The 12,068-nt window shown below is 50.5% G+C and overlaps 5 protein-coding genes across 5 annotated transcripts; 4 read left to right on the forward strand and 1 right to left on the reverse strand.

Moving 5' to 3' along the window:
* Positions 1-1,755: 1,755 nt before the first annotated feature.
* COCMIDRAFT_3352 (uncharacterized protein) lies at positions 1,756-3,842 on the forward strand (the record flags this gene model as incomplete). Its single annotated transcript, XM_007687544.1, has 3 exons — positions 1,756-2,251; positions 2,316-2,695; positions 2,745-3,842. The coding sequence occupies 3 exons, from the start codon at positions 1,756-1,758 to the stop codon at positions 3,840-3,842; spliced, it is 1,974 nt and encodes a 657-aa protein (XP_007685734.1).
* Positions 3,843-4,151: 309 nt separating this feature from the next.
* COCMIDRAFT_3353 (uncharacterized protein) lies at positions 4,152-5,489 on the reverse strand (the record flags this gene model as incomplete). Its single annotated transcript, XM_007687545.1, has 3 exons — positions 4,152-5,081; positions 5,188-5,418; positions 5,472-5,489. 3 exons carry the CDS (start codon positions 5,487-5,489, stop codon positions 4,152-4,154), a joined length of 1,179 nt encoding a protein of 392 aa, XP_007685735.1.
* A 1,617-nt stretch (positions 5,490-7,106) lies between these two features.
* COCMIDRAFT_34795 (uncharacterized protein) lies at positions 7,107-8,290 on the forward strand (the record flags this gene model as incomplete). Its single annotated transcript, XM_007687568.1, has 8 exons — positions 7,107-7,294; positions 7,341-7,424; positions 7,472-7,507; positions 7,554-7,782; positions 7,835-7,868; positions 7,922-7,979; positions 8,025-8,201; positions 8,248-8,290. The coding sequence occupies 8 exons, from the start codon at positions 7,107-7,109 to the stop codon at positions 8,288-8,290; spliced, it is 849 nt and encodes a 282-aa protein (XP_007685758.1).
* A 702-nt stretch (positions 8,291-8,992) lies between these two features.
* On the forward strand, positions 8,993-9,148 carry COCMIDRAFT_89284 (uncharacterized protein; the record flags this gene model as incomplete). Its single annotated transcript, XM_007687598.1, has 1 exon — positions 8,993-9,148. The coding sequence occupies one exon, from the start codon at positions 8,993-8,995 to the stop codon at positions 9,146-9,148; it is 156 nt and encodes a 51-aa protein (XP_007685788.1).
* A 1,180-nt stretch (positions 9,149-10,328) lies between these two features.
* COCMIDRAFT_89438 (uncharacterized protein) lies at positions 10,329-11,185 on the forward strand (the record flags this gene model as incomplete). The annotated part of the gene is made up of 2 exons (XM_007687599.1): positions 10,329-10,550; positions 10,601-11,185. 2 exons carry the CDS (start codon positions 10,329-10,331, stop codon positions 11,183-11,185), a joined length of 807 nt encoding a protein of 268 aa, XP_007685789.1.
* Positions 11,186-12,068: the final 883 nt, after the last annotated feature.

The raw sequence follows: 12,068 nt of genomic DNA on the forward strand, positions 1-12,068 counted from the left end.
GCCATCGGGTCCCCTCGCTCGTGAAATAGTTTCGGAAACCGTTGGCGGACTTATGTCTCGATGCGGCATGCAAATCACACAAAAAAAGGTGCTTTAAGGCGTCATGTTTCCGTCTCGTGACTTTGCTGGAATTTGGTAGCGGGAGGTGTGGATGTCACCGGGGCGGAAGCTAGCCCCACACTACCAACCATCGTCACGCTTTGCCTGTCTGGGCAAATTGGGGGGGTTGCCGTAACAAAAGTCAGCAACAATCTGGGGAGGCTGATATCTGTTTGTTTTTTTGCGTTAGGAAAATTCGCTGTCCCATTATCACTCCCAGTAGTCATTGTCGATACTTGTGGGAGGGGCGACTAGAATGCTGCAGATATACGAGATCTTGCTGTAGATATACGTACCACTCGTCTATCTGGCGTTTCAAGCGGCTTAGTTAGCAATATAGTAGGCATTACTAAGTACGACTCTTGGCCTTACTTACAAGCCGGTGGTATTTGCCGCGCTTCCTCTGAATTCACATTGCAAATCTCTAATTTTAGGATAATGTTTGTTCGGATCTCTTCGGTTCCTGCCCCGACTTGATGCATCGCAGCTCACATACCAATCCTACTGTTGTAGTTTCCCCCATGCCCTTTTGGGGGTTTGGGATAGTACAATCTACGTATGCCAAGTTGAATACAAAGCTAGTAAAGAAATATACATGCGTCTAGCCGAGCGATTGAAAATTGTCCCCTGCCTATCAACTGAACGACGATGAGATCTTCTATATCTTACGTGATGATGGGTACTACATTGGTATGTAGACTCTTGTACGACTGCGGCTTGAGCTGGACCTCAGAAGTAAAGGATAGAAATTGCTAAGATGCAAATGAATGCTGATCTCTCCACAATGTAATTATTTTGTAGGACGCTAAGCTGCTCTTGTGGTGCAGTTCTAACGTTCTGGCCTCTACTACTACAGGCTAAAATCAATTGTTGCCCTGCTCCGCCAACCCCACACGGCTTCCCTCGAACGGTACGATATCCACACATAGATTTCAGACTGGTTGTCTGCAGTTGTCGCTATTGAAATTATGTTAAGAAACAAAAAAAAATATAGTGTCTCAACGGAGCTTTCTGAATGGTTTCAGAATTACTTCAGCTGTCTCTACGTTGATGTAGATAACGAACAGGAGATTTATGTTCAAACCAGCGCCACAGTACTGCAGCTTCTCACACCATGTACCTTTCAATATGTGGTGTGCCAAGCTGCCAATATTTTCAAGCGGGTAGTCTCTTATCGGAAGGTTGCATTGGACAACCAGAGAATCAGTCAGCGCCTGCATTAATGCATGCTCACTGCTTCTCGGATCTGCTCCTCCTACAGCGACGACTGCCTTGATTGGATAGCAACCACCGCTAGCTGTGGCGAACTAGTTCCATCGTGGAGGAATTGACGGTTGGGATCGACGTTTGTATGCTGTCTAATTAAGTTATGCTGTCTTTCGACCTGCTACCGTTTTCTTCTTGCGATCCCTGCGCAAGGCTGCATCTCTCGCTTCGCCGTTTTGCCTTCGTTCGGCAATGCTATGGTAGACTAAAGGACTTGCCAAACCCTAGAGTATTGGTGCATGTTTCACGAGTTTGCCTGCAATGGAAATCCTTTGAGCACATCATTCCCGATCGGCTAAAAGACACAAATAAAATAGTGAAGTACTCGTTGTTGTTCTCTTACCCATTTCAACCACCATCACATCGTATTCAGATCTCGATCACTTCGCCATGGCACCACCATGCCGGGTAACCATATGCCTTCTATTGGCTTTCTCGCCAGTGGTTACTCTTGCTCAATCTTCCTCATCTCTTGATCTCAAACCAGCAGCCACCTCCGTTCCTGTCACTACATCAGCAGGCGCAGCGCTACAGAAGGCTGAAACTCTTCAGCTTACCGATGCAGTGATCGACCGGCTTGCCTCTGATGAAGCTACAGCTGAATATGCCGAGTACTTCGCATTCGACAACAGTAGTGTTGCCAATCCTGCACACGTTCGACGGGCCGCTTCTGCAGATTGTAAGACTTTTCCTGGAGACGCAACATGGCCTAAGAAAGTCGTCTGGGATGTCTTCAATGCTCTACTCGGCGGAGCATTGATTCCGACCAAGCCAGTTGCAGCATCATGCTACGATTCTACATGGGGAAAGAAAGACCCCGCACGATGTGCAGATGTTTCCACAAACTGGACCAACGCATACTTTCATACAGATGACCCAACTTCTAGTAAGGCGAAGATCATTTCAGACTAGATTTTCAATCTCCGACTGACTTGGTTCGCAATTTGTAGACATGTGGCCTATCTACCAAGGCAGAACTTGCATGCCAAAGAATGATACCACTGGTAAGACCTGCACTCTAGGCGGCTTCCCGGAGTACTCTGTGAAAGTAACAAACGTGGCACAAATCCAACTTGCTGTCAACTTTGCTCGAGCCGCCAATCTTCGCCTCATCATTAAAAACACTGGGCATTGCTATTTAGGAAAGTCGACCGGTGCTGGTGCTCTCAGCTTGTGGATGCACAACATGAACAAGATTGACTTCATCCAAGATTACGAGGGGCCTGGCTATTCGGGACCTGCCTTGAAGCTCTCTGCTGGCGTCCTTGTCAGACAGGTGTACGAGGCTGCGGAAAAGCATGGCGTGACGGTACTGGGGGCTGTATCTTGGGTATGTGGCTACAGCGACGATTTTAGGACAACATACTAAGTATTCTAAGAGTGTCGGTTACGCTGGTGGTATGATCACAGGAGGAGGACAAAATCCGTTGGCTGGCATCTACGGCATGTCGGCTGATCACGTCGTGGCTTTCCAAGTCGTCACTGCCGATGGACGCTTTATTACCGTATCAGAAGAGTCAAACCCTGATCTTTTCTGGGCCCTGAGAGGTGGCGGCGGCGGTACGTTCGCCATTGTAACGTCAGTCATCATTCGAGCACACCCCAAATTGAACGTCGTCGGTTCGAGCTTCTACCTCGATGCTTCTAACAACAGCCTTGAAGCATTCTGGGACGGCATCGAGAAATACTACGAGCTCTTCCTGGACTGGGCCGAGGCAGGTCTCTATTCTTTCTTCATCATGGGCAACACTCCAGCTCCGTTCCTCAGCGCACGATACATCTTCGCCCCAAACCACACTTTGGATTCCTACAATAAAGTCGTCAAGCCTTTCTTCGACTACCTAGATGCCAAGAACATCACACTCACCCAGCCTCACGTCGCCAAAGCACATAGCTCATTCTACTCAGCCTACCAAGCCGCATGGGGAGTAAACGCCTTTCCCATCGGCCGAGACGACTCCATGGCAAGCAACCGAATCATCCCCAAGCGCAACTTCCAAGAGAAATTCAACCAGACGTTTGCACTCATCAAGGAGCACGTATCTGCAGGCAAGCATCTCCTGGGATATCACAAGGCGCCAAAAAAGTACGCAAACACTAATAACGCGGTACATCCGGCGTGGCGTGAGTGCGGCATGTTCATGGTTACTTCGACCAACAAGTCCCTGGATCATTCTACGCCGGAGGCCCTCGCCATCGCCAACAAGGATCTCCAAGAGAACATCTTGCAGCCTTGGCGCGATATCTCGCCTGTGTCTGAGGGCGGCGGTACGTACTTGAATGAGGCGCATGTTGATGAGAAGGACTGGCAAGAATCGTTCTATGGTGGGCATTACCCGAGACTTAGTGAGATTAAGCGGAAGTGGGATCCGAATGATGTGTTTTACGCCACTACTGCTGTGGGGAGTGAGAGGTGGAAAGTAAAGGACGGGGAGCAGGGTGTGCAGACTCAGAATGGGAGGTTGTGTAGGGTTTGATATTACGTAGTGGCGTTTGCCATGAAGAATTCAGTAGTCTTTGGCTTTTCGAGATCATTTCAAGTCTCAGTATTCAGTCAATCGTTACATTCATGCGTCTTCTTTCCTGTTTAGTTTTAAAGGACGAACTCGCTTTCCAGATTATGGTTGCTGGTGACTGCATAACCTTCAAGCACCCTCATCATAGAACTCCCAGTAAGTTGGGATAAGCTACAATCCGAACAATCGGACATGACTTCACACTGTACGCCAACATTCCGTATATCAACCACTTACCTGGACAACTCTTTCAAACCACGCCCATCTCCCTTAATCCCTCGCCACCAACAACCCCCTATCATACAACCCCGTCACAATACTAACCCCCCTCTTCGCATCCCTCGCAAAAGTCGAACTACTACAAAACTCCCCCCCATCATTCTTATACAACGTCCTCACACCCTCCTCCTCCGTCCACTCCGCCGCCCAACTCGACGTCGTACACTCACACGCCTTCCTCTCCTCCTCCCCACCCAACTCATTGCACTTCGCCCGCGCCTTACTCACAACCATAAGGCCCAGCGCAAACGGGTGCCCGGCCATCAGCAACTTCCCCGCAGAATCAACAGCGATATTGTCGACCATGAAGGGGAGCCTGATATGCTTGACGAGCTTCAACTCCACATTTGTTTCGTCAAATGTGTACAGGTAGACTGCGGGTTTCGCAGTCGACGCCACAGCCACGGTTGTCGAGTTGAGCATGGCAATCCCATTCGCAAACGCTACGTGCGCGAGCTTCTTACTCTGCGCGGGCTCGTGCGTGTCGACGTAGACGACGCTGCCGCCGGGGGCAGCAGAAAAAGTCTCGATTTTCGAGAGGAGAGGCGAGGTTAGTGCGCCGATGTAGTGGTCGTTTGTCATGAGCAATTTACCGTTGCCGAGGCTGTGGATCGAGTTTGGGGTGTGGAGCAGGGGGTGCGTGAGCGTCTTGATGTATGTAGCGGAAGCATTTTCGGGGGAGATGCGGAAGAGGTCGAGGGTGTTGCCTGAGTGTCGGGAGTGGTTGATTACGTATAAGGTGGAGGATTGGGCGTCGAATTCGATGCCTAAGGGGTGGAAGTCTGTAGGGTTGGGGTAGGAGATGAGGGTGAGGGGTTTGAGGGCTGCGGAATCGGGAAGGTTGGGCGTCGAGTAGTCGTAGAGCCAGATGTGGGCGTCGTCTTTGTCGCTTGTCTTTGTGCGAGGCGGCGCAAATGTGCCCTGCGGTTACTTTCAAGTCAACTACTATTCGAATCGGTAGTCATTCGAATGTTCTGGCCAGCTCACTCCTTGAGAGATCAACTGCCGGGGACATCCTTTCTCTTACCATGACGGTGTTCCATTGGTCTCGTCCTGGGTTGCAGCTCACGAAAGCAACACCCATCCCCTCCTCGATCAAGACATCTTCGCAATTTCGCATCCGTTGGGCAAACTTTACTTGGTGCTCTTTGAACAGATTAAGGTTCTCGAATTTCCCCGGCCGGTTCGCTAGCATGCCCGAGAACGTAACGCCACGGTCGTAGAGATAAGGCGCTATCACGGCAAGCGCAACGAGGTACTGCGTGGTCGGTTAGTAGCTGTGTCCATCTATCGGCAGCAGGAAGCCCGTACGAGTGACTTGGTCGCCATAACTAAAGTCGTATACTACAAGCCGTGTTGAAATTGCGGTAATGGCTGGGGTTGATTGCGGTGCAAAAGAGCCGAACTTGATTAAAAGATTATTTTGTGCTGACGGGGCCTAAGTAATAACACCTCTGTATTTACTTAGCCCAAGAGAATAACATGTGTTGGTTAACGTCATCGCATGCGGCCGTCAGCAATTAGAAAGTCCGTCAAACACATTCATGCTTCAACTTTTCTCCGCTGCAACGCAAAGGCTGCATCGGTATAAGGTTCGGCGCAAAAATTGCGCCGTACTCCTCTTCTAGACGCCTAGGACCGGTCGATCTGCATCGAACGAGTCCTATGTTGAAATGGCGCGCGTCTACGTGTATTTCCAAGTTGGGGCTAGCGCTTGATTACACGCATCGGCTTAAGATCTGATCTCCCGGTTTTGTTTGGAAACGACTTATCACGATTTGCGTTGCAACACTTGATGCCGCGGTTACAATTAAGGGTGGTTCCGCGAAGTAATCTTTAGTGCTGCAATGTTGGGCAATTAAGACAGGGTTACTATAACACTATTTGAAAAGGTGCTTTGCTTATCGAACCACAATGATCTTGCCTTTGTAGTAAAATATTTTGTTCGCAAATCCACTCACTATCACGGCTGCTGATTGCCTTGCTAGTATTTACTCGTGTGGTTCGTAGATCCTGTAATACCGCAGACAGTGCACTTACGGTGTAATCTCCCAGCAACAACCGAGGAAATGATTCCGCAGCCCCGCAATACTTGGCTTTCACACTATGTGGAGAGAGGCATTTTAAAATACTCATCAACCACAAACTACATATGATCTCATAACCGGGCTACTAATCTATGGCATGTTGAGATCCGGCATCGGGGTGGTGACATGTATCAGAAGTTTGGATTTTGTGATCACTGCGCCGCTTGAAGGATCTGCTTCGTGTTGATTACAGACGTCCCGCCTACCAGGTTGAATAACATGCAGATGAAGTCTGGATTTTGCTTTTTTCGAATCAGGCGATATCGGGGATGCTTGAATTACTATATGGAAAAAGGAATTTGGCAATTGCCAAAGGATGATTGACGGAAAACTTTATCCAGACCTTGTTGACGGTGATTGCAAGTGCTGGGTTACATCGTATACATCATCAAAACGACGCAAGAATGCTATATCTGAAATGGAAAAAGAGATTTGACTCTATGATGGATTGAAGGTGGTAGTTGCGTCTTGGAGTGCTCTTCCTACTCTGTCATAGTCACCCAATTGATAGTCAAAATGATACACAACAAAGCAAGTGAATTTCTCTAGGAATGGTAGCTCAAAGAACAGAATAGGGGCATCACACTAACATATCCTGTATATACAGGTTGACTAATGAGAGGCAAGCAGCGCAAAGCCAGCAGAGGTGACCCTGCAGGATCCGGGTGTAGTGGCACCAATGAACCGAGAAATAGCGCGCATTGCTAACAGCCCCTCACCGGACCCCCCAATCCCGGTAGCGTTAAAGAAGCGGAGACTTATTCGTTCGTAATCGAGTTATTGACCTCAAATTACAACCTTTTTGCAGCGAGGATTCCCTTGTCGAACCATTCTACCAAGCCGTGCACCTTGACGAGACATGGGTATTGAACATCGAGTCGCCATTGTTACAGGGGGTAACAGTGGCATGGGAACGGGAATAGCCCGGGGGCTTGTAAAGAAAGGATGGAAGGTAGCCATTGCGGATATTCAAGAGAACAGGGAGCTTGCTGAAGAACTAGGCGGTGCTGCCAGTTTCCACAAGTGCAATGTGGCAGACTACGATAGGTGTGCATATTTGCAGGTTGACCGACACGAGTGCTGACTGAAGAAGTCAGGCCGAGATGTTCCAACAGGTGTGGGATCGCTTTGGCAGAATAGATGCGTTGTGCGCCAATGCCGGCATCGTTGACAAGAGGCATGTTCTGCTGGAGACGTGCTTCAATCAGTGCTGAACCAGTGTAGCTCAATCTTCATTTTCGAGCACCGCGGATCCGACAAGTAAGGCCTCATTGTGATGTCCGCTCTTTTTCACTAACTGGGAGAGAATCCCACCGAAACCAGATATGCTATGTACCGATGTAGACTACAAAGGCGTCGTGTACGGTACACAGTTAGCGATCCACTTCTTCCGCAAGAACAAAGTAGCCGGCGGTAAAATCATCGCTACGGCCAGTGTTGCTGGGATCGTTCCCCATGAGTCTTTTCCAGAGTATGATGGAGCCAAAGCTGCTGTTGTCAACTTTGTGCGGGCAACGGCACGCATACTGAAAGCCGTGGGTTTCACGAGCAGGCCAGGGTCATGGAGTTTGTACTGACAAACGGCAGAAAGAGAACATCCAGATCAATGCAGTATGCCCTGGTGAATATGATCTCAACATCCTCTCGTCTGAGCAAAATAATTGAAAGTGTCAGGCATTGTGCAAACCGCCATTTTACCGCAGGGTTTGGTTGATGCCGTATCGGCAGAATGGTGGGTATATGTCCTGTATCAGAATGATTGATTGACGGGTCGCAGTTTAACGCCTGTATCCACTGTTGTGAGCGGGGTTGAGAAGTTCCTCGAGGACGACACCTTGTATGGCAGGGTATTGGAGTGTTCAGCAGACAAGCACTTTTTCCTCGAACCGCCCACGCTTGCCAATGGTCACGTGTCTAGAAAAGCTGTTACTGTGTGGGAACCAGCATTCGAGATGTAAGTTCTGTGTTGAAATCCGTTGCCTGGCTGACATGCGACTCAGGTATCATGGTGAGACTTCTGGATTGTCTGATGCAATTCCTTAAAAGAGGGATGCAAATAGGCTTTGATGAGCATACGCGTTCCATTACAAGACGACGAAGATGTTGCACGGGTCTTTGCACAGATGACGAAGATAGGGCTGAAATGCTGCAAGTGAGGGGCGTAGTGAGATTCCAGATGGTCGGTCGATTTGTGATGACAGCGCAGGTACGTAGCAAGGCAAGCAAAGACGTTGTAAGTAAGCTCGGCACGCTTCGGTCCATGTGCCCTGTTGAATATTTATTACTTTTCAACGTGGTTCGGGTCGGCCGGGAATGACTGTGTCAATTTTGTTGTGATGGAGAGCCGAAGGGGTGAGCACTATGAGTTTAACAAGGATGGCAGCCCGAATGCCCTTGACGGATTCGAGAGAGAAGGAAGCGATGGCAGCTTGAATGCAGAAAACCTTGCCGGATCAGGGAACTGAAGGTGGGTGGAAAAGTCTGCCGCGGGTGCATGCTGATAGAAACGGAGGATGACAGACTAGGTGCACACTGCAGCCTTAGCAGCCAGGCCAGGACGAGATGGAATAACGGGTAAGCGTGCTGACGATTAGGCCTCCTGTGGCTGTCTACATGACGAGTTGGAAAGAGTAATGGTGGGCTAGTCTGGTAGCTCAGCTTGATTTTGCAGAGTTGATGGTGGACAGCTGAAGCGAGCACACGGTACGGACTTGGGAAACAGTGGTAGAGATAGGTCGAGCGGACATGACGGCATGGAGCAGAAAGGGGCGTGTGTGCGGAGTGGCTTATTGGCTTGGCGATATGGTGTACATAGAGTGTTGGATGACAGGAAAGGGCAATGGCGAGATCTCTGCTTGGACTGCCGATGGCGAGGCTAGCGCTAAAGCATGCTGTCAATAATAGCGATGGTAATAAGTCGACGTGTTAAGGATTTCGGGTAGAATCCAGGACAGAGTTCGGGCATCTCTTTCCAGCAGCTTCTGCGACATTATTGTAACTGTGGGCCGGGGCGAGAGGCTAAGACTCTGACTGCAAGAGCCGTCGTCCATAGGGGCCGGCAGTGGATGGGGGAGTCGAGTTATGCGCAAGTGGTGGACCAAATACTAAGTTCTATTGCCATGCAAGGGTGAAAGGCCTTGGCGGGCCGTATTGGGTCTCGGCCACGCAAGAATGAAGGCGTCCCGTTTTTCTGGCCAGAACACCGTCCGGGCTGGTTACTGGATATTGCAATGCACTGACCGATAGATCCCCGGCCTATCATAACCGGCTGTCAGCAGTCAAACCCAAAGGTTCCGCATGGCAACGGGACAGATGCGTGGCGCAAGTTAGCAAGTCAGCCATGGGGGGGCGTGGCGTGCAATAATTCCCACTTCCCATGGCAATCATCATAAGGGCTGGCTGCTCCCGTGCCTGACCGTCTTCTGGATGCTGCAAGACTGTTTTATGAACGGCTGTTTGGACAACGATCGACACTCACGACCCAGTCGCACCAACTGCCTGTCAATATTTGCTTTTTTCCTCCATCGCCGTTGACAAACCCCTGGCGACCCGCTAAAAAAGCGTCCGACACTTGGGCTGTTGCTGCAGGTACCCGGAGCGAAACATCGAAACCAAAGGACGTAGTAGGTACATACTTGCGCAGGCCGTCTCAGCCGCGTGAGTGTGGGAGTCGTCCGTCCGGCATTGTCCAAGAGAGAGAGGGTCATGGGCTGCATGAAGTTGCTGCAATTCCCTGGATATTAAATATCGGATCGCCCGCCCATCTATTGAAATGGATTCCCAATCTGCTCGTACTGCCGAATCGCTAGCGATCCCGTCGCACCATTCCCCCCTGCAAACCCTCCCCAAGAAACACGAGAATCGCTGGCGCTGTGTGCCCATATATCAGCGCCTAGCACCAAGGCTCGGCTGTGCCCGCACGCTGCTCCTGCTGCTCGTTGCATTTCTATCCTGCAGTTCCCTGGCTGCTCCCGCACTCGCAACCAGAGCCCATGGTGATCGATCAGTGCTGTTCGTGGAAGACGACCTTGGATCGGCGCTGCACCCTCATCTTATCCACCACCCCGAGGCGCCGCGATTGATGCCTCCTCTACAGGGCCACCACGATGCCATCCGCTCATCCCCGCCATCCAAACGAGCCCTCGGCACCGATCCCAATGCCTCGAGTGGCGATTTCTCCGTTCCCGCGGCCTTTGATTCTGCCCTGTCCAACAACTTCACCAATGCCTGTGCAAAGTTTTTGAACAACATGCGCCAAAACGAGGATTTCAAAAACTGCCATCCTTTCTCGTTGCTACTACAGGTAATTGAGTCTGTGCTTCTGTGTTTGAGCGAGAATCTGACCGCGTGCAGACATCCAGCAGTTTCTTCGATGCCTCCAAATCCACCCTTCGCATTACTCAGACCCTCGACGCGACTTGCGGGGCCAACGCGTCCCAATGCAAGCCCCTCATGGACAAATATGCCACGCAAATCCTTTTGGCCGACGCATGCAAAGCAGACTACGATAGCGACAATCCCATGGTAATACAGGCTTACAATGGCCTGGTTGCTTACATGCCGTCATACCAGGCGAGTTGCCTGCACGGCAAAGACGGCAACTACTGCTTTGCAAGTGCCGTCACCAACACGACGTCTCCTGGCGACGCGTACCCATACTACCTGCCAGTCGGACAGGAACTTCCAGCTGGATCCCGGCCAACGTGCAATTCATGCCTGAAGTCAGCAATGGGTGTGTTTGCATCTTACAGCAACAACGCCTCGCAGCCCCTTGCGAAAACGTATGCTTCGGCCGCACACCAAATCTCAATAGCGTGTGGCGCTAATTTCCTCGATGTTACGGCTGCTCCGATCAAAAGCGCCGCATCTACAACAAGCGTATCACTTACGCCTACGATCACACTTGTCCTAATGTTTTTACTTTACTTTTTCCAGTGATGGACCGATACCCCATACATCCTTTTCTTGTACACGTACTGTTTTTTTTTAGTTTACAACATGGTCGGCTATTTGAGAGCGATCAGTCATTAGCGATGGCGCATGGGAGCTTTTATATTTTACACCGCCAGACGTTCTACCGAATTGGATGAGGATCCTATGTAGCGTTTGGACGCAGAGCACTGGGCTTTGTACTTATGCAGTAGAAAGGGGTGGGAGATCTATACTTAGGCATGTTCATCTAGGGACGACCTAGCATAACGGCTCTTCCTAATCGGAACAGCGGCTTTATGGTGACACGACGGAGCAATGGAAACCCATTGATAGTATGCTTGGAACCAGCCCTATGATGTTTCGTGAACTCAAGTCCATGCCGTCTGTTTCTCCATCCATTGGACTAGACGGGCTCGTCCAGAGTATGAAGGGCTGTTATATTGAGCTAGCAGGGCCTACGCGCAGCCACTCAATCTATCCGCTGTGGTCGAGCCACATGCAAGGCTCGCCCGGCCCATAATTTGTAAGACACATCATCATCATGATCGTCTTACTCGTGGCCAAAGCACGCGATTCCAGACGGGGTTTCGGGCAGGCAGAAGGCATCCAACTATAGCATCGTGTCTGGGGCGGGTCCGGGAGGCACAGGTAGGTAGTACAAGTAGGTACGTCATGCATGGCTGGGCAGTGGTGGAGCAAAGCCAGTGTCAGGCACAGTTTCTCAATGGACCCGGACGCCGTTCTCTGAGCAAGGTGAAACGCGTCGTGTGCACATCACGTGCAAAGTCAGCCCTCAGGTGTCAGGATCTGGCAGGAGGAAAGCCCCTTGGGCTGTTAGACGTTGCCAATGCGCCGCATCGTCCCGGCGGCCATGTGTCGCCCTCCGTGC

This window comes from Bipolaris oryzae (assembly GCF_000523455.1).
Source record: "Bipolaris oryzae ATCC 44560 unplaced genomic scaffold scaffold_31, whole genome shotgun sequence".
Classification (NCBI taxonomy): domain Eukaryota; kingdom Fungi; phylum Ascomycota; class Dothideomycetes; order Pleosporales; family Pleosporaceae; genus Bipolaris; species Bipolaris oryzae.